At 42.5% G+C, this 23,542-nt stretch overlaps 1 protein-coding gene across 1 annotated transcript in view; it reads right to left on the reverse strand.

The window, feature by feature from the left end:
- Positions 1 to 23,542, reverse strand: part of PCP4 (Purkinje cell protein 4) — a 52,623-nt gene that overhangs the window by 12,890 nt on the left and 16,191 nt on the right. Inside the window, exon 2 of the mRNA XM_066545554.1 lies at positions 20,999 to 21,050. Within this exon, the coding sequence (XP_066401651.1) occupies positions 20,999 to 21,050 (52 nt within the window). The remainder of the gene's footprint in view (positions 1 to 20,998; positions 21,051 to 23,542) is intronic.

The following is a 23,542-nucleotide window of genomic DNA, read 5'->3' on the forward strand; positions in this document are numbered from 1 at the left end:
TAAAGGAAGCCAAACTTGCAGGTGCTTAGAAATGGAGAAAAGCAAGGATTTCAAGGGTGCAATTCCAACATTTTTTGGACAGCATGAATCTCACCCTTGAATTCCCTTCCTTCACTGGTTAATTCTCCATTAGTGTTAAAGGCAGCTCAGAGGGACTGGTTCAGATGTAGGCATTGTTCTTTAAGTGAGTTACATTGCCTGAGCCTGAGTGATGCCTGAACTACACACTGTAGAATTTCAGATGAACACACTTATCTGCTATTTCATGAGAAATTCTTTCTCACCAAATGAATTATTTAGCCCTTATAAAAAGTACTACACGGAAACTGCAGCAGCCAAGAAATCTTGTTTGCTCCAAGAAGGAAGAAAATAAAATAAAGGTAGGCACACCTTCTCCAACAACTCCAACTGTGTGCTCTGATCCCACGGGATGGAGAAGAAGAGAACAGCTCACCTTCAGCAGAGGGTCAGAATGAACATTTGTTCCCTCTGCTGAGATGGCCAGGGAAGCTGCCAGCTGTGGCCAGGGAAGCTGCCAGCTGTGGAGCTGATCTGGATCCTCTCATGCTCCCTCAGGAGCTGACTGAACACTGTGCATACACTTTTCTTTTTATAGATATATAGTTGAACAGACAAAAAAAACTGTATCAGCACTCTCACTCTCCTTTCAATTTAATTCAGAGATAGTGAATTTCTGTGTACACTGTGTGCCTTTATGTGTACATCAATAAGACTCCTTCTATACCTCTAATAAGGGATTACAGCTAACACCACAAGCAATATCAAATGCTTCATGTGAACAAGCAGCCAAATGACAGTTTCTGAGAGAGCTGTAATTGAATTCAGCAGCTACAGCAAACACCAAACCTCTGCTCTGCTGCTTAGCTAAGAGTGAGCCAGGTGATGGCTGCTGCCATCCTGAAGGGTGGAGGTGCTCCAAGGAACCTTGCTGCACCCTGCATGTGGCAAAGGCAGCCAAAGCAGTGCTGAGAATGCAGGAGGAATAAAATGTGGGTGTCAGATGAGCTGGGTGGCCATCTGTAGAAGATAGGAACACTTTAAAAGGTATTGCCAAGATTTTCATGGCTGAGCCAAGCCAAGGATCACTGATGTCACACTGGGATCTGCATGCAGAGCTCAGAAAACCACAGTGACCACCTCCCTGAGCAGCTCCCCAACATGGTGCACTCAACAGAGAACTCTGATTTCACAGCATGGTTACACTCACATGTTCCTTCCATGCCAAAGCACACAAAGTTACTGCTTCATCATTCCTTAGTGGAAGAAATCCAGCCCCACCACACATCCTTGCCATGTTTTTTTCTTTCCCACCCCTACTGTGGAAACTGATGCTGAGGTGGACACGACGCTTGGCTCTGATGCAGAACTGGAGCACAGCTCTGCTCTTCCACTAATCTCCTGTCCCAGAGTAATAAAAAAGACCTTATTGTCACATAGGACAATTTACTGTTTAGCATAAGGGAGTAAAAAATGGCAGTGAACAGATCCTATAAAGAGGGGGGGATGAATCCAGAAGGGCAAGGTGTCCTGAGCAGCGCTGCCATTACCCACAGGCAGTGACTGCACTGGGAGCCTGAGGCCTGGAATTGTAACGAGTCAATACCAAAGCTCTGTGGGATTTCTTGTCCCTGCCTTGAGCCTCTGGATTTATTGAGTGAGGACTGATGGTTGTAGGGTAATGTAATTTTCCAAGTCCTTCCAAAGCAGCAAAGATAATGAGCAAGGTCGGGCTCCAAAGCCACTAGACAGTACTTCAAATCCTACTTCTGCATTTTTTTTCCCTTTCCCCCACCTCATAAAAAAACAGAATTCCAAGCCTTCTAGGTCCTAGGCACTGACTCAGCAACATCCTCTTTTGAACTCGTTTCTATTTCAGAAAAGGGTGGAGGGGCTGTTCTCCCCTAAGAGCACAGCTCTGTGTTCTGACAAGCATCTGACTCAAGTGTAGATCATTAATGCTGCCTTGCAGTGGGCTTATTCTCAGGTGTGTAGCAAGGAGGAGTATCCACCTTTTTATAGCCTGTGTATTGATTAATCACACCCACACACCTTTTTATTTTTTTTTTTTTTAATGTGGGTAAAAGCAAGCATGTTTTTCCAATAAAGGAAAGAGAAAGCAGGTCCATATTCTGAGCTCTGCATCTCCATCAGGAGGTTATGGAGCAGGGAAGTGAAAATGGTCTCATTATCCTGACAGATGGTGCACTTAACAAACCCACACAGAACACTGAGGACACAAAGGAAGGTTGTACGTGCTGGAAGTGTGGTGCATTTCTGAGCTGCCAGAAAAGTGGTGTGTACCAGGTACCACACTGGCCCTCCAGCCTTGCTGCTTTCCAGTCCTCAGAGCCGGAACAAATCCCTTTTGTCATCCTCTGCCTCCTTTTCCTTCTGTCCCCCCTTGTAATCCTCCCATCCTGCAACATCTCAAAGGCAGCTCAGAAAGATTCCTCTGTAATTTCGATTTTTTTTTTAATGCAAAAACATGTTAAGGCAAAACAAAAAGCAAGTTTTATTAATATGAGCTGTCTAGAAGAAAAGGAGGCTTCCAATTAATCTTATCTTGGTTTTCACCTCACTAAGTTTTCACCTGGTGCCTTTTAACAACGCCTATTTAAAATCAATTTTATGAGGAGGGGTGCCCATTGATTTAGCTAAGAGCTGCAATTGCAATTAGAAAGTTATTAAACCCTGTGCCAGATAGACTAATTGACATGAAAATCTGACTGAAGGTTTCCCTCCTGCTTCAGCTCTAAGTTTATTGCACACATAAAGCCATCTTAAAAGAACATTCAGGTTACAGAGTTGAACACGAGAAAGTTAATAAATGACAAAAAGAACTGATAGCATTAGGCAAAATTAACTGAATCACTGAGTGGGCAACTTGAATTTTTGACATTGAAACTTCCATGGTCTTAGGAGCACAGTGTTTCCTAGATTTAAAGCACAAAAAAATGTATTTTGATGCAACATATGGACACCCACAAGGCTCCTCAGCACTGCTGCTTGGAACTGTTAAATCAACACCAGTTTTAATGGAGTAACTGGCAGTGGTGGGAGGCTGCTGTCCTGTTCCTAAATCAGCAGCAAAGGGAATGACCTTGACTATTTTTTGGGTGGGATTCATGAAGCTGACAGGAAAGGAACAATGGGAAAGCTCTGATGCCCTCAGGCGTGGTGGCTGCTCCTGCTCCACCTCGTCCATCCCAGCTCTGTCCCAGTCCTGATGGTCACCACGGCCCCCAGCAAACCTCAACAATGCTGTGTCCTTATTTGGCTGTTCCTGCTCCCCAAAACTGCTCCAGGACATTCCCTGAACTCCGAATTCCAGCCCAGCCAGTCCATATTCCTCCCAGCCTGTCACCATGATAGTTTATGAAAAATCCCTTCGCCAGGATTTCTTCTCATGACAAGATGAGAAGCTTCAGCTTCTCCATGTTTTGCTCCTCTGGAATGTGATTTGGAGAATTGTTTACCCAGCATCTGAATTGTTTTTAATTAATGGCCAATCACAGCCAGCTTTGTCAGACTCTGAGTCTGTCACAGGTTTTTATTATCATTCTTTTCTAGCTTTCTGATGTATCCTTTCTTTAGTACAGTTGTACTATATAATTTCTTTTAAAACAATAAAATATGGCGACACAGCCAGTCCATATTCCTCCCTCCTGGTCCCGCTTCCCATCCCAAAAGAATCAAATCCTGCCTAATCCTCTGTGGTTCCAGCTTCCTGAGGAGCCCCTACTGAACTCCTTCATCATCCCATCCTTTTTACCTCCCTGCTCCAGCTTCTGGGACCCTCTGCTCCCAAGCAAGGAGGAAAATTTTTTCCTAAGCAATTGTGGTGTTTTGGGAGCACAGAAAGGGCACGACCCTGCCTTTGGCTTCAGCTCCTGGCCAAAGCATCACTGAATGTAGCAGCAATTAAGGAAAACTATGATTTCTTTAAGCCTTTCAAAGACAGTGTTGCTTTAATTGCTTTAGTGTTTACTATTTGGCTTAGTGATGTTGAGTTTTCACAGAAAAAAAAATAAAAATTAACTGCTTCACTGAACCCACACAAATGTAGGACTTGTATAACAGATAGAAAAGTCACATCCCAGATGACAAATCTTTCATTTCTGTTCAAAATGACAAAGGCTCAAAGCAGTCAGACAAAAGGCCACCAGAAATTGTTTTTAATTTCTTGATGTGCTAACATTTTGCTCAAGCCTCAGTTTTGGAAAGTACTGGAATGACTTTGCTGAACCCTTCCAAAATAATTCTGCTTGAGGCAAGCAATCAAAATGACAAATTTCAGCCTGAGCAATTGGATTTTGGCAGGGCTGTGTACAACTGAAAAGGGAGCTTTTAACCAGCAGAGTTCAGCAGCTGTTAATCGGCCTTGCCACCAGTCCAGATTGCAATAAACAAAATAAGTGCATGTAATAACAGTGAAGGAATGTAAACCAAATGAAATAAAAGTTACAGATAGCTGGAAAATCTTTAAAATGGATCAAAATCAGAGAGTGAATGTTACTCTGCTGGTGTTTTTAGAGTTTCCAATGGCTTCTTGAAGATTTAAGCACGGGAAAAAAACTGAAAACACTTGAGTCACTTAAAATGATTACAAGGAAGACAAAAATTAATCTGAGTAGTGCTTTACACATTCTATATTGAGGATTTCTCTCTACTTATCTCCGCTACTCATTTAAAAATTCTCTAGAAAATATTTTCCCTTGTGTGAATTTAAACCCTGACAGGCACTTTTAAAGGTCTGTCTGGATTTACAGACATGTCAGCTTGTCAATAAAGCTGATCACAAAGAGCATCTGAGCTGACACACACGAGTGCCCATCCTCAGATCATCTCTCCAGCCCGTGTATTCTGATCCAGAGAGATCCATTCTTCCTCCCCCTGCTTCTGAGGATTACAAGGACAAAGCTTACAAGCTTCTGGAAGAAGGACTAAACCTCTCATGCATCTGCTCTGCTTCAAAAAACACAAGCAAGGAAGGACTTAAGTTGGGACTCACATCCCTCACTGCCTCCAAAGTGTTGGCATGGGCAGAATGCACAGGATACAGCACACCTCAGTCCCTGTTCCACTAAAACCAAAAAATTGTATTTACTGCTCAAATTTTAAATCTGAATGTAAACAGAACCCATTACTTCTTTTTTTCCTCCTCTTTTGCTCAGGAAACTCAATTACTTCCCCTTTTCTCTCCCTTTGCTTTCCCTTTCCTTTCCTTGAAATTTCCTTTCCTTGAAATTTCCTTTCCTTTCCTTGAAATTTCCTTTCCTTAAAATTTCCTTTCCTTTCCTTTCCTTGAAATTTCCTTTCCTTTCCTGTTCTAATTCTGCTACTTTAGAAACTGCTTTGTCTCCTAAATGTGTTTCTCACCTTCCAGGTGTCTCCTCACCTGGCCCTTGCTTAAACTGAATTTCCTTAATTTCCTTAGTCTAGGAAATTGTTTGTGAGACTGGAGAGGAATGAAACTTAAGGAGAAGCTCACTATGACCCCAAATTAGAGCATTAGACAGGAACCTTCTTTATGGCAAATGAACTTTCTTTATTAATCACCCAGACTGCAAATTTGCCTGGGAAAATAGGAGGGGAAATGAAGCAGTCAGAGGGAGAAGCAGCACTGGACCTGGCTGAGCTGGGAAGACACAAAATTCTCTGGGGGAGGAGAAGGAATGAGAGGTGAGACAGAAGAAATGAGGGAGACAGGAAAGGAGCAGACAGAGAAGACCCTACTTGTGGAAAAGATGAAAGGCAAACCTCAGGTTTTCTTAAGAAAGTAAGGAATAAGTGACTTGACCCATCACAGCAGCCTGGCCTGCCTGGCAGGAAGGACCAGGAGTTTGGATTCAGCCTGGAGCATCCCACTGCACCACGGCCTTCATCCCACTCCCACTGCACACTCACTTGTTGCCTGCAACAAGGGGCCTCAGTGGCAGGAAATATCAACTTACACAAGCCAGTGACTGGTTAAAACTTCAGTACTGTGAGTGAATGTCTCTTGGGCCTTGCAAAACCAGCAGTAAGCACTGCCAGGAGAGCTGTGGCAATGTGCACCACGGATCTGAGACTTTTCTAGTGCTCATTTCAATCTGTGCAGCCTCTCCTGACTAGCAAAAAGCAAGAAGAAACGCTTTCTTCTTTTTTTTTTTTTAACCAAATCGATCAGATTTTCTCCTGAAACAACTCCCTGATGAGGGCAGAACACCCTGGAGGTTTTCTAAACTGCCTGGGCTGGAAGTCCACATTGCTTTTTGTTTTCTGTTTTGTTTTCTGGCACGCTTGGCCAAGCTTATCAAGTGTTTTGTCACATTCAGACAGCATCACTTACAACAACAAAAGGTATCCCTGACACCAGCAAATGAGGCTGGCAGCTCTGGGCTGCATCACTCCCTATCTCAGCAATTACACTGAAATTAAAAAAAAAAATAAATCAACTCAGCCTTTTGCCAGAAAAAATAAACTCTGCCAGGTCAGAACCCCCAGAAATCCACAGCACAATAGAAGCAGCTGCTCTCTAACTCAGCTTAGGTTAATTGTTGGTTTCTACTCTGCAAGTTCTGTCAAGAAATTCAGCCCCAAATATGCACCACAGTACTACAGAATCCTGCAGAAAATTTCTCACAGCCACAGAAAATTACTGTGGTGTCCAAAGAGTTGTGGGAAACTCAAAACAAGGGTCAAATTTATGGTAGTTATAAAATCTTTTCATGCCAAGTTTCAAGTAAATTTGGATATATTTATAGTTTGGAGAGGAAAACAGTAACTTCTTAGTGGTCTCACGTAGTACCCACTCAAAAATAATGGCAGCTGTGGATGTGCTTATATTTAATTTAATTTAAACTTGAAACTTAGAACCAAACTGAGCTGGAATTAAAGCTCACATAAACAGCTGTACAGAAACTACAAAGCACTGGTATCCCTTGATGCAGCTTTCTTCACTGGCTTTTTTTTTTTTTTTTGTGTCCATCATCTTCTACTGGAAGAAGAAAAAGAACTAATAAAAGGAAAGAAATAAGTATTCTAATTCCAACTCAGGCTGGACTTCAGCCAGTCGACCATGTAATAGCAAAAATGCTAATGTTAGCTGCAGTAATCTGCTTAAGATGATGAATAGAGACCAAAAACCTTCACAATTCTGCTGCATCTGAGAACAGCTTCTAGACTGTGTTGTCCCCATGGTTTGCCCTTGGCATGGAGAGGAATGGGGGGGAATTGCCAAAAATTACATTTTCTTTTTGATGTTCTTCCATAATGGAATGGGGTTCTGAGCTGGGGAACCTCCAGAGGATTCCATCTCATGACTTAAATCTTTTGCTTTTTATTTCTGTGGTCCCTCCTGTGAAAACCATAAATACTTACACGAGAATTGTGACACTTTTCTCTGGCATAGCTGTGGAAAAGCTTCAAAGGGGTCCAGCAGTGAGAGCAGACAATGCCCACCAAGCTTCCCACACCTGGTCCCACTGGGCAAATGGCACATGAATGTACACCATTGTTCATGGACCATTAATCTCTAAACTCCTTCCCATTGGGGTCTAGAAAAGACATTTCTTTCTCTTTAGTTTGACAGAGGAAGGAATTTAAGCCAAAGAAGTTTGTCTGAGATGAGACCAAGTGGTGCTGATGGAGAGAATGATTGATTGGCAAAGCCAATGTCTTGCCCTCTGCTGACAGCATCCATCACCCTTTGACAGAAAAGGTCCAAACCCCCACATCTTCCATTTGTCTTCTTAGTTTCTTGGCTAAAATAAGCCAGCAATGTTTTTCCCCCCATTTCTCCACATCTTTGCCTGCCAGAGGCAGAGCTCACACGAGAGACACAGAGCCCTCACCAGAGACACGGGGTTTTGTTGTGAACAGATTCATTGGAAAGGTCACCAAGAAATTTCTGCCAGTGACAAATACAGCTGTCTGCTTGATGAATACAACCATTAGTTGAGATTAAAATACACATTTTCTGCTGGTAATTATTCTGGTGGCTGCTCCAGGACACCAAACAGCCTTGGATCCAGCTCAGCTCTGTCTCAAAGTCCTTCCCTTGATGGGTTCTGTCCCCTGAAAGGTAAAGAGAAGGAGGTTGTCTGATCCTCACCTGTGCTCTATGAACCTGGATAAACCAGGATGGGGTTTATGTGCTCCCATCATTCCTCAGGATGCAGCTGGAGGTCTGGAATCCACTCAGGTGTATCCACACCTTCCCTCAAAGGTACCACCACACCTGATAACCTACATTCAGCTCTGAAATCAAAGGCCAGAAGAATAAACAATTCTTCAGGCTAAATTAATGTCGCCTCTCCCACCCTTCTGTTTGGTTCTACCACACAACAAAGGATTTAGCCCAGAATTATCCCCACAGTTAATTTCTGTAGCCAAGAATTTCCTCTAAGGCCAATTCCTGTAGCCGAGAATTTTCCCCACAGGTAATTTCTGTAGCCCAGAATTTGCTCCCTGGCTAATTCCTGTAACCCAGAATTTTCCCCAAAGCTAATTCCTGTAGCCCAGAATTTTCTCCACAGTTAATTTCTGTAGCCCAGAATTTGTTTCATGGCCAATTCCAGTAACCCAGAATTTGCTCCATAGCCAATTCCAGTAACCCAGAATTTTCTCCATGGCCAATTCCTGTAGCCCAGAATTTTCTCCATGGCCAATCCCTGTAGCCCAGAATTTTCCCCAAAGCTAATTCCTGTAGCCCAGAATTTTCTCCACAGTTAATTCCTGTAGCCCAGAATTTGCTCCATGGCCAATTCCTGTAATCCAGAATTTGCACCATGGCCAATTCCTGTAGCCCAGAATTTTTCCCATGGCCAATTCCTGTAGCCCAGAATTTTCTCCAAGGCCAATTCCTGCAGACCAGAATTTTCCCCACAGCTAGTTCCTGAAGCCCAGAATTTTCTCCATAGTTAATTTCTGTAGCCCAGAATTCATTTCATGGCTAATTCCAGTAACCCAGAATTTGCTCCATGGCTAATTCCTGTAACCCAGAATTTTCCCCACAGTTAATTCCTGTAATCCAGAATTTGCTCCATGGCCAATTCCTGTAGCCCAGAATTTTCTCCATGGCCAATTCCTGTAGCCCAGAATTTTCCCCAAAGCTAATTCCTGCAGCCCAGAATTTTCTCCATGGCCAATTCCTGTAGCCCAGAATTTTCTCCATGGCCAATTCCTGTAGACCAGAATTTGTTTGATGGCTAATTCCAGTAACCCAGAATTTGCTCCATGGCCAATTCCTTAGCCCAGAATTTGCTCCACAGTTAATTCCTGGAGCCCAGAATTTTCTCCATGGCCAATCCCTGTAGCCCAGAATTTTCTCCAAGGCCAATTCCTGCAGCCCAGAATTTTCCCCACAGTTAATTCCTGTAATCCAGAATTTGCTCCATGGCCAATTCCTGTAGCCCAGAATTTGCTCCCTGGCCAATTCCTGTAATCCGGAATTTTCTCCACAGTTAATTCCTGTAGCCCAGAATTTGCTCCCTGGCTAGTTCCTGTAACCCAGAATTTTCCCCACAGCTAATTCCTGTAGCCCAGAATTTTCCCCATGGCCAATCCCTGTTTCCTGTCAGACACCTGGGTCAGAAATTCTCTGCAGTGTCTTTGGGCACTATAAACTAAATTTTAGGTGTCTATCAGTATGAGATATTTAACTTAGATTAGGAGCTGCAGTGATAGGTACTGTTGGATTGGCACAGGCACATAATGAATTCCAAAATGCTGCAGGAATGTGTTGTGCTCCTGGCTATTAGCCTGGGTTTTAATTAGTTTGTGCTAATGAATATATTTGTTCATGTCCATCTTTTATTGGCAGCTCTTACAGGAGTAGTAAATTGGTCACTGTGGAGTGCCAGTGTTTCACTAAAACCTAAGGAATAATTAATGCTTTCTCCACCTAGAGTCAACCAGCAGTCTCAGGGGGTTTTAGGTATAAATTAGAATGAAAGATGAGATACTCAAAATACAGTTAGAGAACTCATTCATCAGTGGTGATTAAATAATGTCACTGTGAGACCCTGGAGAAGTGCTGAGAGCTGATTTCCAGCTCTGGAATACCCACACCACCTCCCAGGAGCTGCCAGAGCACCCTGACCTATTTTTTTTTTTTTTCCACTGTGACTTTCAAAATGCCTTTTCCATATCCAGTGCTCTTCAACTTTCTTCTGTTCTTGGAAATTCCTCCTTGGAAAATATGTATTTTTCTCAGTCTTTCCCATTCCTAACCCACTGTAGGTGGAGGGAAAAATGAACCAATACTAAGAGTGATTGGCTAAAGCAAATGCTTCCATCAAATCCAGTATCCTGGCTAACAAAATCCTCAAGCTAGAAAATATTTGGATGTTTTCACATCCATATTTCCACAGATAAAATGGATGTGAGAGCTGGCACAAGGTGGTCAGGATAAGTCAAATCTGAATAAGGGTGGAGTGGTTTGAGATGGATTTAAGGAAAAGTTGAATGTCCAGGTACAAACCAGACATTCTTAAATACCCTTCTGAGCATCCACTTATCTCCAGAGACAGACAAAAAAACTCTTACATTTATGATGTGTTTTATTATATTATTTTTCTTATTTTGTAATGTTAGTATTACCCACAAATTCCTCAGCCTTGACAGAACTAAGCAAATTAGAAGCCTAAATCAAATCAAGATCTATGAACACCAGGCTCTCCAGAAGAGATCATTCTGATAAACACAAAAGAAGTCACCAAAAAATACATTTTTCTCTGTTGAGAACAAACAGAGCTTTAGGTCTCTCACATGGATGTGCACCCAGACATGAAGAATTTCACCCCAAACTTACAGAGAGAGGCAGAGGAACCCAAGACACATGTGGGGCTGACTTTGAGACACCCCTCTCTTCCCTTGGACAACCAACCTAAGCATTTTAAATAAGGTCCTGAAATATGGGGATTGAAGGGGAAGTGTTGTGCTGGTTCCTGATGCAGCACCTACTTCCTTCCTGCTTTTTGTTCTGGCCACCAGTTCAGCAAAAGACCACATTTTCATCATGTCTGTAACACTCCTGCTGCTCTAAATTCTGGTGCCTGCTTACACAAGGGAGCCTGATAACACCAAATTACAAGCTAATTTTGGAGCATCGAGCTAAGTGCCTGAAGACAGCTGTGTGCTACAAATTAAAATCTTAAAAACCTTCAGAAAAAAAAAATATGATTAATCATTTACCGATTGCTAACGGAGGAGCTCTTAAGTAGGAAAAGTATTTTCATTCCATTTACAAACCCAAGTCAGAAGAAAACAAGAACCTCTGGTGTGAAGTAAAGCAGGTCTGTGTACAGTCAAAAAGAAAAGTGATGTTTCCACAACAGTAAATCCTGGTAACCACTGTTGGGCATTGATTGTGTTCCTCTTTCATTTTTCACTTCCACTAAATTAAAAAAAAAACATGCTGCTCAGCTATATGCAGCTCTTGTAGCCTTTTACCCATGTGGTGTTAGAGTTGGGGAATGAGGAGAGATGAATCTCCAAGTTGTGCCAGTCAGCCCAGCTCTGTGGATTCCCAAGGTAAATATTCCAGCTCCCACATCCCAATCCTGACACACCCCAAACAACTCTTGGTGATGCAGGAGCAGATTTATTTCAGAGGTAACTTTGGAGGGGTTAGAAAGATTACTGGTGGGCTGGCTTGAGCTGTGTCCTCCCTTTGGCTCCTGCTCCCAAAAAACCACATTTTCCAGGCAGTGCACATTTGTGGAAGGCAGCCAGTTAGGTGCCAGTCAGGGAAAGAAGGCTCCTTCTCCCTGGTGCACAGTCAGGCAGCTCACTGATAATTACAGACTGATTTCCAGAAGAAATATGGCACTTGTCAAAGGCATCATTTCAATTCTGTCTTTCCTCGTTAACACTTGATGGGAACTCCAGCATATTTATGACTCATCCAAAAGGCAAAACCCACCAAAGCATCATCACAGCTTTATTTTCTTTTGTTTAACTTCTTCTTCATTTCTAATCACTGACATTTTCCCCCCTAATGACCTTGGCTGATTTTCTAGACAGTTTCTCAGAAAGGAGCTGGGCTACTATTGTATTTGTGGGGTGCCCCATGGCTGGAAGGAATGATGAATCTGACTCCATGTTCTTGAAAGCTAATTTATTATTTTATGATACTATATTATATTAAAGAATGCTCTACTAAACTATACTAAAGAATAAAGAAAGGATACAGACAGAAGGCTAAAAAGATAATAATGAAAACTCGTGACTCTTTCCAGAGCCTGGACACAACTAGGCACTCATTGGCCAATGAGTCAAAATAATTCACACCAGAATCCAATGAAACAATCACCTGTGGGTAAACAATCTCCAAACACATTCCAAAGGAGCAAAACACAAGAGAAGCAAAACAGATAATGCTTGTTTTCCTTTTCTCTGAGGATTCTCAGCTTCCCAAGAGAAAAATCCTGGGCAAAGGGATTTTTCCAGAGAATGTGAATGTGACAGGCTACCAGCACCTTTCAGGTGTTCAAATTCACAACGAGGCACCTTGTGATGATTTCCTTGGGATTCTCCTCATCTCAACACTGCAGGAATGCTGCAGTTCAACTGAACTCTACCTCCTGCAAAGGAGCAGACTGTGAGGGACCATATAGAAATATATATAACTCCTGTACATGTGTTCATCTCTCACATTTTTAGAAATGCAGCCGGATTTTTGGATGCACTGGCTTTGAGAACATCTCATCCACACAGGCACACAAGGTTCCCAAGCTGTGTGCAGGCACTGTGTGCAAAACAAAGATCCCATGAATTAATCAAGTTTTTCTCCTGGCAAGCTGGAAAGAAAGAGGTGGACCAGGGCAAGAATTGTTATTGTTATCTCTATTTTTAAATACTTGGAAGACTCTCAGTTACTATGGTGGTGAGGACCATATAAGTACCTAGACAGATTCACTGGTAGCACAAGTACTGTGTGAAGATTCTCCTTGTCAAAGGTACCAGTTAATAAAATCTTTATATTTTGAAATCCTTTCCCATTGTTGAACTCCTTAAAAAAGCAGGTTTAAAAAGCTGAAATTTTTATTCTATGCTTGTGCTGTTCTGCTCCACTTTTTTTTTTCCTTGTGGGACTTTTGCATTAAAAAAAGAAAGAAAGAAACCCAAAATATGCAAGAAAAAGCTGCATAATTAACATTATATAGCAACATACTGACAAGATATCCTTCATGTGGATAATTCTATTTTTTTGTGTGGGAAGATGGACTTATTTGGGAGTCATGAGAGTGGTTATAAATGATACACAAGATGAAAACTTGTGGGGAATTCCAGAGCCGGGGCAGAAGCCAGACTACAAGAGCACTGCTGTTAATTGATGAAACTTTTAATAGAATCTTTTTTTTTTTTTTAAAGATGCTTCTTCCTAAACTTTTTAAAAATGAAAGCTCCTCGTTACCAGATGAGGTGCAGCTGTAATGCACAGTGCCAAAGCCAACTTGACAGATAACAGGAAAATAAGAACAATATCTACTCTTTCAGAAGTGTTACTTTAGTTTAGATCAGACATTGATTAAACTCCCCCAGAGACTATTCTGCATGAAACCAGATGGTCACTGCACATGGACAGACACACGTGGGTGAAGGTGAAGTTTCAGTGCAGAAGGTGCCCACATTATCTCAAACACACACAAAAGTCATCACTTTAGAAGTTTTGTTGCTGGATTAACACCAAAAACTCCTGATCAGGGAAGTTTTGTGAACAATCCTTCACTGCCTTCATCCCCCCACATAAATAAGCACACAGCATCCCTCTGGGGAGGACTCATGCTCATCCCTGGCCTCTAGAAATGGAAATTCACCTAGGAGAGGAAATAAAGTTCATGTATAATTCCCTTCTCTTCCTCTCAGCATCCTCTCCAGGGAAGATCTGTGAGCAATCCCAGAGCCTTTTTATTAAAGGCTCAATCTGCCTTTAGCTGAGCCCTGCTGGCTGCTGCAGGGATGGGAACATTCCTTGATAAACACACCAGGATGGACAAGGGATAGGAACATTCCTGATAAACACACCAAAATGGGCAAGGGATGGGACATTCCTTGATAAACACACCAAAATGGGCAAGGGATGGGACATTCCTTGATAAACACACCAAAATGGGCAAGGGATAGGAACATTCCTTGATAAACATACCAGGATGGGCAAGGGATGGGAACATTCCTTGATAAACACACCAGGATGGGCAAAGGATGGGAACATTCCTTGATAAACACACCAGGATGGGCAGGGATGGGAACATTCCTGATAAACACACCAAAATGGGCAAGGGATGGGAACATTCCTGATAAACATACCAGGATGGACAAGGGATGGGAACATTCCTTGATAAACACACCAGGATGGGTAAAGGATGGGAACATTCCTTGATAAACACACCAAAATGGGCAAGGGATGGGACATTCCTTGATAAACACACCAGGATGGACAAGGGATGGGACATTCCTTGATAAACACACCAGGATGGGCAGGGATGGGACATTCCTTGATAAACACACCAGGATGGGCAGGGATGGGAACATTCCTTGATAAACACACCAAAATGGGCAGGGATGGGACATTCCTTGATAAACACACCAGGATGGGTAAAGGATGGGACATTCCTTGATAAACATACCAGGATGGACAAGGGATGGGACATTCCTTGATAAACATACCAGGATGGACAAGGGATGGGACATTCCTTGATAAACATACCAGGATGGACAAGGGATGGGACATTCCTTGATAAACACACCAGGATGGACAAGGGATGGGACATTCCTTGATAAACACACCAGGATGGACAAGGGATGGGACATTCCTTGATAAACACACCAGGATGGGCAGGGATGGGAACATTCCTTGATAAACACACCAGGATGGGCAAAGGGAGAGAACCAGGCCAGGAGAACACCTGAGACATCTTTGGTTTGGTTCTGGGCAAACTTTATGTGCAGCTTTCCCAGGAAAACACCTAAACTGAAACTCAGCAGTTTCCTGCAGTGTTTTTGCCATGCCTTGAGATGGGATTCATCTCGAACTGTTCACTTGGGACTTTTTCTCCTCTGATCTAATCCACCCTCAGCTACAGATCACAGTGTTGAGTTCTCACAGGATTTTTACACCTCTCTCTGAGCCTCAGTGATCTGTACATGACCGAACACAACTTATGTAACCGTGCTGAGGGTTCAGACACATTTGGATTTAGGCTCTGTGAAGGTGTTATGGTATTTGGAGGTTGCAGACACGTCTGGGAATGTTGCTGAGGCACAGACTTTTTATTTTAAGAGATGTGGGATGAGGTACAACAAATCATTCTCATTACACTTCCCAAATCCCCACTAGTACTGGTTAGACTGGATGAAATAGGGCAGAATTTGGCTGAAAGTAGAATAAGAGAGACTACATTACTGGGAGATCATATCCCTCGAAGCACCACTTAAAAGGGATGAGAGAATTTTAGAACCCCACTAGTGAAAAGAGACAACAAGGCAAGCTAATTTCTCTGCCAGCTCTTAACCTATCACCCACGAAAATTCAATATTAATTACCTTCATCCAATACTCCTCATCCTAATTTCTGATTAGTGCTGTGGGGGTGAAATATCAGAGAGCAGCAATTTGAAAGGTCGGGTGGGGTTTTTTTTACATTGATTCAGCAGTTGCTTGCAATACTGAAAATTCATCTCTTGCCACACAAGTGATGTTTTGTGGGAAAGAAAATACAGGAGCATTGCAATGCAGCAGTTCAGGCTCTGTCCTTTCCTTGGACTAAAAAAAAAATGTGACCTCTAGGGAAGATACAGCAAACCATGTTCCATGAGGTCCTTTGAATATTTATACAAATTACCCTCATGTGTTCCCCTCCCTCCTCAGAATTGTTTTTTCCACCAGTAAGTTTATTTGTAGGGCTGTTCCCAAAACCAGCACATTTTTTTACGCAGTCATTGGAGAATATTAGTGGAAAATTAATTTTGAGTTCTTAAAGAGATATTTATATTAGCCCATACTACAATAATGATCCTGGCCTCTAGCCAGGAATTGAAGCTCTATTAAGCTAAGCACTCTACATAAATAACTATGAAGATTAGTATTCACTCTGTCAGATCTGGGGAGATTTTTTTTCCTATTCCTGAGTGCAGTGAGCAGAATTTCCCAAATTTCTTGAGTAGACGGAGTGGGTGAGTGGACTGTTGATAACACTTCAAGATGCCCATCCCTACACCAGGGAAGTTTACTAGAGAGAGATCTCTATTTCACCTCACAGAATTGCTTTGCAATTATTTACCCTTACCCTTAATGCTTTCTAGAAGCATTCAGACTGAAGAGACTCCACTTTAGATGTAAAATATAAGAATTTACTTTATTAAATCTGCTGTATCTTCATCTTTTATGTAGAAGCATCCCATGGACAGGATGAAACACAGAATATTTATTCCTGTATAATTTTCTGAATGCCCTAAAGCAGAGCTCATACACTGACAAGTGTTTGGGCATGAGAAGAAACTGAAAATACAACTGACCATCTTGCTGTGATTGGATTAATCCACCATGACATCTCAGTTCATGCAAAACCTACTCATTTTCATTTCACTCAGAGCCAGGAAGGCATTGAATTCGTCCCATGAAAACGCTCACTTTGTTATCATAAATATTCATGTTACTGAATGATAAATCTCATCTTCCAAAAAAAAAATATTAATACCAATTAATAATCACATGCTTTATGTAGTTTGAGAAGAAAGGGCGAGATCTATTAATAGGAAAAAGAGCGATTCTAAATTTGAAGACAGAAATAATTACTTCTGATGCAATTGTTTCCCTGGCAGTTGTGCTGGGCTATTAAAGAGTAGATTGCATGAGTGCAGCTTGCAAATTACACCACAAGAAAAAAAAAAAAAAAAACAACACAGAGCAATGTGAAACAGAACAAGAAGTGACAAGTATTAACCTACAAAGGAACTTTGTGACATTGCCAAGGTCACAGAGAAGAATCACTTATTCACTAAGTATAGTCAGGGGGAACATTCTGTTTTCATATTTGCATCTGCAAATATGATTGTCCCAACTAATCAAACGAGGTGAGCATAAAAGAAATTACAGCTTCTTGTCCCACACTGAGCTGTGTGAAAATAGTAGTGCTGTCTTCCCTTTGGATTTTCTGCCACAGAGAACAGCCACATTATGGAACAGGGTTACAAGTTACATTTGCAGTTTCACAAATAAGCATCTCCTGGGTTTCAGGTAGACTGAGGTCCTTCAAGGTCCCAGTGAGGTTATGGGTTCAATATAGGGTCCAGGCTGTTTAACTGATTCACCAATGACTTGGATGAAAGGGCAGAAGCCTCCTCAGCAAGTTTGATGATGACACAGAGCTTGGGGTGATGACACAGAGCTTGGAGGAGCAGCTGGTACCCCCAAGGGCTGTGCAGGCTTTCCGAGGGACTGTGACAGGCTGGAGAGATGGGCAGAGAAAAACTACCTGAAACTCAACCAGGGCAAACACAGGATCCTGCACCTGGGAATAAATAACTGCAGGCACTAACAAAGGCTGGGGATGACCTGGTGGAGAAGGATGTGGAGTCCTGAGGGACACCGAGCTGCCCCTGGGCCAGCAGAGTGTCCTGGGGTCATTGGGATGGGCATTGCCAGCAGGTCAGGGCTGATGCTGCCCCTGTGCCCAGCCCTGGGGGCACCTCTGGCTGCTGTGTCCAGCTCTGGCTCCTCAGCACAGCAGGGCCAGGAGCTCCTGGAGCTGAGCAAGGGCCTGGAGCAGCTCCGTGCCCAGGAAAGGCTGAGGGAGCTGGGGCTGCTCAGCCTGGAGAGGAGCCCCAGGGAGAGAGAGGGGCCTCAGCCCTGCCTGGCCCTGGGTCTGGCCCTGTGTCTGTCCCTGGCTGTCCCTTGCTGTCCCTGTGTCTGTCCCTGGCTGTCCCTGTGTCTGTCCCAGGCTGTCCCTGGCTGTCCCTGTGTCTGTCCCTGTGTCTGTCCCTGGCTGTCCTCGGGTGTCCCTGGCTGTCCCTGTGTCTGTCCCTGTGTCTGTCCCTGTGTGCAGAGGTCAGAGCAGGCCCAGGCTCTGCTCCAGGCCCAGCAATGGCCCCAGAGCCATGGGCAGGGCCTGAGCCCAGCAATTCCCCTGCACAGGAGGCACAACTTCTGCCCTGGGCAGTGCCCAGCCCTGAGCAGAGCCCAGAGGGGCTCTGGGGGCTCCTCCTGGGGACATTCCAGAGCCATCTGGACCCAGCCCTGTGCCCTGTGCTCTGGGATGGCCCTGCTGGAGCCGGCAGGTGGCACCAGGGACCCTCTGTGGTCCCTGCCATCCTCAGCCATCCTTGTGCACAGCAGAGCAGTCCCTGCTGCTGCAGGGAGGTTTGCTAAGAGCTGCCACTGCTGCTGTGGGGGTAGGAGCTAAACACAATTAAGGATAGACTGTTCCTGTCCAAGGAAGGTCAAACAAGAACATGCATTTGTGCCTACCCAAGCCACCCCTGCTATAAAAGGAATCCTCAGAGCCTGCATTTCCCTGAGCGCTGCAGGGTGACAGCAAGGCCATACATGTCTCAAAGAGGGACACTGCTGATTGCCATGGTCATTATTTTATTTTCTTCAGCTTCGACCTAACCTAGAGGCGAGCCCAAAATTCATTTTCTACTGCAATGCACGAAGAAAGCTCGAGCCCAGAGTGTCTCACTGTGTGAACCAAACCCTGAGAAAAGCCAAGCATCTCTGCTTGTTGTCTGAGCCAGTTTTCAGCAGCTTTTCCTGATCTGTAAACAAGAGAAAAGACAGCAACCAGACCAGTTTGCCTTTGCAAACATTGTCAGAGCATGACTTTTCCTTTTTTTTCCCTTTCTTTTTATAGGCTGAAAGAGTTTTTTTGTTTCTCCTCCCTCCATCCTTTTCAACAAGAGGGAAACAAAAGGGAAAGTTTCCTTTTGACAGGGAAACAAACACTTGCAAGAAAAGGCTAATAACATTTAAGACATGGACATATTGCAGACTTCTGGCCAGAAAAACGTGGAACAGAGGATTTATATTGTCTATGTAGGTTTCCAGCACACCCCAATTTTCAGAGCAATAAATCACTGCTTGAGTTTGAACCACACAGTGCTAATAAGGACAAAGAATTGCACATTTCTGCTTCTTTGATTTAGCATTCAATCTCAGGTTCAAAGTTCTGATTCTGCTTTATTTTTATGCAAGCATGTGGGCTGGGGAGATCAGAGGACTCTATTCCATCTCCCCTGCTGCTCCTGTGTTTTATGTAGGTGACAGCTTTTCTGCCATAATTTCATTACAAAAAATAATTGGTATCTATTTACCCAAGATTAACTGTGCATCTGTCTGTGTATGCTATACATAAAATTATGCTACAACTAGAAACATATATATATTTGAATTAATGATGCAGCCCTTGCTCACTCAAAATCCCTACTAAGAAAAAAAAATTGCTTTTAAAAAGGCTGCAGAATCAGTAAATCTAAGCTAAACTTGACAACAGGACGATTTTATTCAGGAAGAAATTTTTATTTGGGAAAGAAATTCAAGGCAAATGAGCTGAGTTCATAATGTGCTCAAACAGAAAAGAGAAAAACATGCTCCCCATGCTGCCCAAATGGCTGACATAATTTTGCTTGCTTTCCTTCCCTGTTAACTTGAAAATGCAAATTGTTTTGCTGTCAGGGTACATTTGTTCCCACTAATTCAAGACATTATAACAAGCCAAAATATTTATTTGTTGGGTTTTTTTTTTCCACTCCAATTTGTGTTTTATCATAGTGGGAGCATCATCTATGGATTTCATTTACTGAAACATTATGCAAACAGCCCTTATGGGAAAGTCACCTCCCTGTAATAGGAAAACCATCCATAAAGAAGGCTCTTAATGCTTTAGGATGTGTTGCTTCAAAGGGCCCAAAAATTCTACTCTGACCAACACTTGAAAGGCCAAAACACACATCCAAGATAACTGCTCAAATGACCCACTGGAAAAGCCTTTTCAGAGAAGGGACTTGGATCTTTTCTGCTTTTCAGGGGATGGGATGGACAATTCTTTTAATTAGAACTGGATGAGCAAACAGAAGCAGAGAGCACATTTTATAGTTCAATCCTCCTTCTGATGCTGCTTCTTTTTCAGCTGGCTGTATTAAAAAAAAAAATTTAAAAGATTTTCCTTTGAAAAATGTGTCTGATGGTAACCAGCTTTTAATCAATTATCACTTGTCTGTAAAGCATTTCTGCTCCTGTAAGAAATAAATGAGATTTCAGCTAATAAAACCTCAAACAATTACTGTTTTCCTGAAAATTCCATTTTGCCTTCTTCTGGGGGAAAAAAATCACCATTTTTAATCAGAATTGTTTATGCCACTTAAAGGGTTGACACTGGTCTCTGCCAGCCCCTTTGTTAAGGTCTGAACATGGCCCATGAGTCACCCCTTGGAGGAGTGGAGATGAGTCCAGACTCACTCCAGTGATGAAATTTGCCATCTGGTCCTTCCATGAGAGCTGCTCCATCCATAGCTTCTCTCTAGCAACACTCAAATGAGCTCTAAACAGGTGGATTTTAACTTTGGTGTCTTAGTTCTGGGCCTGAAGTTAGGTAGGATTCATCAGACTACAGAAATTCTATGAGCAAATCCTTTGAAACTTTATTTCTCTTCACCTTCCTCGTTCATGGAGCAGCTCATAATACCCCACCTTGTTTTTTGGTGTTTCACACATATCTGATCTTGTTTCAGCCCCACTTGTGTCTGCTCTGACTTCTGTGAAGTCCTTTGGTTTACCACAGTACACACTCAGAAAAGAGATTCTACTTTAGCAAAGGGTTTAAAAGTGCAAATAAAAAGAAAAACCCACTGAAGCCCTTCCAATCTCTCAAACACAATCAAAAGATAAGTTATGACACCAAAGCCTTCACTACAGACATCTGTCACTACAGTTAAAAGTATTTTGGCTCCATTTTACTCAGTATTCTCCATCCAGAAATAAAGACAACCCTTACCATTCTCACCAGAGGTCTTGTCTTTCCCATTTGTAGCCCCGGTTCCTTGTCTCTGTTAAGGGAGAAAAAAAATAGAAAACAAGAGGTTAGAACACACTTGAACATGCACTTTCCCCTTGGAATTCCTGGTAATTACAGCCTGATTTCTCCTCAATACATTGGATAATCCATTCACCCTCAAAGCAATGCTGCTTTGAGACACTGCCAGTGAACCAGGAATGCTTAGTTCCATTCCAAGGCTGGACTCTGGGATCCTGGAGCTCTTCTCCAATATAAAAAAAACTCAGCTTTAGGTCCAGCTGCATCACTGCTTGTGCCCCTGGATGTAATTTTCACCATGAGTGATATGTATGTGTGTAATCAGGTTCCCAGCAGTACAAGGGTAGGAGATATTCTGCAGCATTTCATTTCTTCAGCTCCTTGCTGTGCCTCCCGTTCCATGACTCAGGAGGGCTACAGGGAAGTTGTGAGATTTTACAGGGACAAAATTATAAGGGTCAAAGCCAGCCTGAAGTTAATTTGGACAATGCCACGAAAAAGACACAATAACAACGTTCCCTAGAAATACATTTGCAAGGAAAGGAGGACTAAGGAGAATCTCCAGATCTCATTTTGGCTACAAGATTCAGTTTCTGCTTTGGCCACAAGAGAAGATGGAATTTCCCACTTTAATTCACTTTCTCCAAAGAACAGCCTCCTGAATTTCCATGAAAAAGAACTGATTTAGATCACTCTGCCAAGTGACAGGTGGCAAACACCAAGGCAGTGGAAATATTCACAGCGGCAGAGTACCAGAGTGGTTATAATAGCAGGAACTTCCCAGCTTAGGAGTGGTCATTCTGTGAAAATTATTCCCCAGAGAAAGCACCCCAAGGTGGATAAAGGTATTTAAAGGATATGGCAAAACTAGTATTTCTTATGCAAAATTACTCATGCTTGTGTGTGTTACTGAACTAAAGAAATAGTCCTTTAGGGTTGTTCATGTAGGAATCTGGAAATGTTAAAATCAGAGAATAAATGCAGCTGCACTCAGCCACCAGAGGCAGCACATCCTCAAGCACCAGGGAAGTGAACAGCACTGCAAACCAAATGGTTTTTACCAATAGCTGGACAGTCATTTTCTCCCAAGAAAATTCATACAGCCATACTTATCTGAAGGCATTTTCTCTAAAATTTCTGGTTAAAACCTTCTCTGCTTTGGTTTCTCTCTTTTGTCTTTCCAAGCAGTGGTATTTCCAAAGTATTTTTTGTATATAATAGACCTAATCATGAGGTAAGAACAAAACCTTCACGTGTACTCTTAGCTCTGACATGGAAAATGGAAATATATTTGTTTTCTCCCTGGAGCCTCTGAGCCAAGACAAAAACTTGGCCAATAACAGAGAATGGGATGAACACCTTTGACAAAAGCATAAGTTACCAACAGCCAGAAATCAATACATCCCCCAACAGCCAGTTTTGCTTTGTGCCTTTATTTAATGTCTGGTTAATAATTCCATGTTTCAACTCTAAACTGCACTTTAAAGAAGATTTCAGTGTTCATTTACAAACTACTTTACTTTTCCTATCAATAAAAAGTACCTATATTCCTTTTTCTTCCCCTGTATATTTTTAAAGGCTTTTCCAAGTTGTGTTATTTCCTGAGCATTTCAGGCTGTGCTACTTAAGCTTTATGAAAGCTTCTCTTTCCTCCCTAGGCTATACCTGTCAGGTTCAGTCTGCTTATGATGGAGTGCTGGAATATGGATTCACACATTTATTTCGTGTCTTGAGATTTCCCCTCGGGGAGAGCAGAATGTTGTCAAAGAAAAAGAATAAAAACTTGGCTTTGGTAAATTAAGGTTTTTCTATTCATGAGGTCATGGTATTTTTCTTTTAAGTCTGAAATCAGTTGCAATATTCTGCAGCCATTTGTTTGATTGGTGACCGCTGAACTTGTACAGAAAGAAACCTGAAAGTGTGCCAAGCCAGCTTCTGAGAGCTTTTCCTTTGGTTATAGATGTATTTTGATCTATGAGCCCTGTGCTGTCTTCCAAGTGACTGCAATGGATTTGAAAGTCAGAATCAGCTGCTCATTAACAAGGCACTGAAACTCAGGAAAAAGCCAGATACAATGGGATCATCCTCCTGCAAAGCCTTTAGTCTTATATTTCAATCCATTCAGTGGACCTACTTTTCAAAACATTTTCAAGGTGTTGGTATTATTAGCAGCTAGAGTTTCTTTTTTCTTCCATCACCTTTCACGATGCTACTGCAGGTTCCAGAACAAAGCTGAGCTTTTTAATGTGGTTCAGAGCAAAAGGGGACTGAACACGAGGAGAAGTTACTGGGGGTATTTTCAAGAAGCAATGGAAGAAATGCTGGGATAGCAGGTATTGTCCATAGATAAGATAAAATAGATGAAATTAAAATCACTGAAATACAAGAAAAGCAATAATAATTTCTGGGATCTGATAGGCTGAACAGCCTCAGCTCCCTCAGCCTTTTCTCCCAACAGAGAATTCCCATCTCCTATAACTTGTAGCCAGCTCCCTTCCTTCAGAG

This window comes from Molothrus aeneus, chromosome 2 (genome assembly GCF_037042795.1).
Source record: "Molothrus aeneus isolate 106 chromosome 2, BPBGC_Maene_1.0, whole genome shotgun sequence".
Classification (NCBI taxonomy): Eukaryota; Metazoa; Chordata; class Aves; order Passeriformes; family Icteridae; genus Molothrus; species Molothrus aeneus.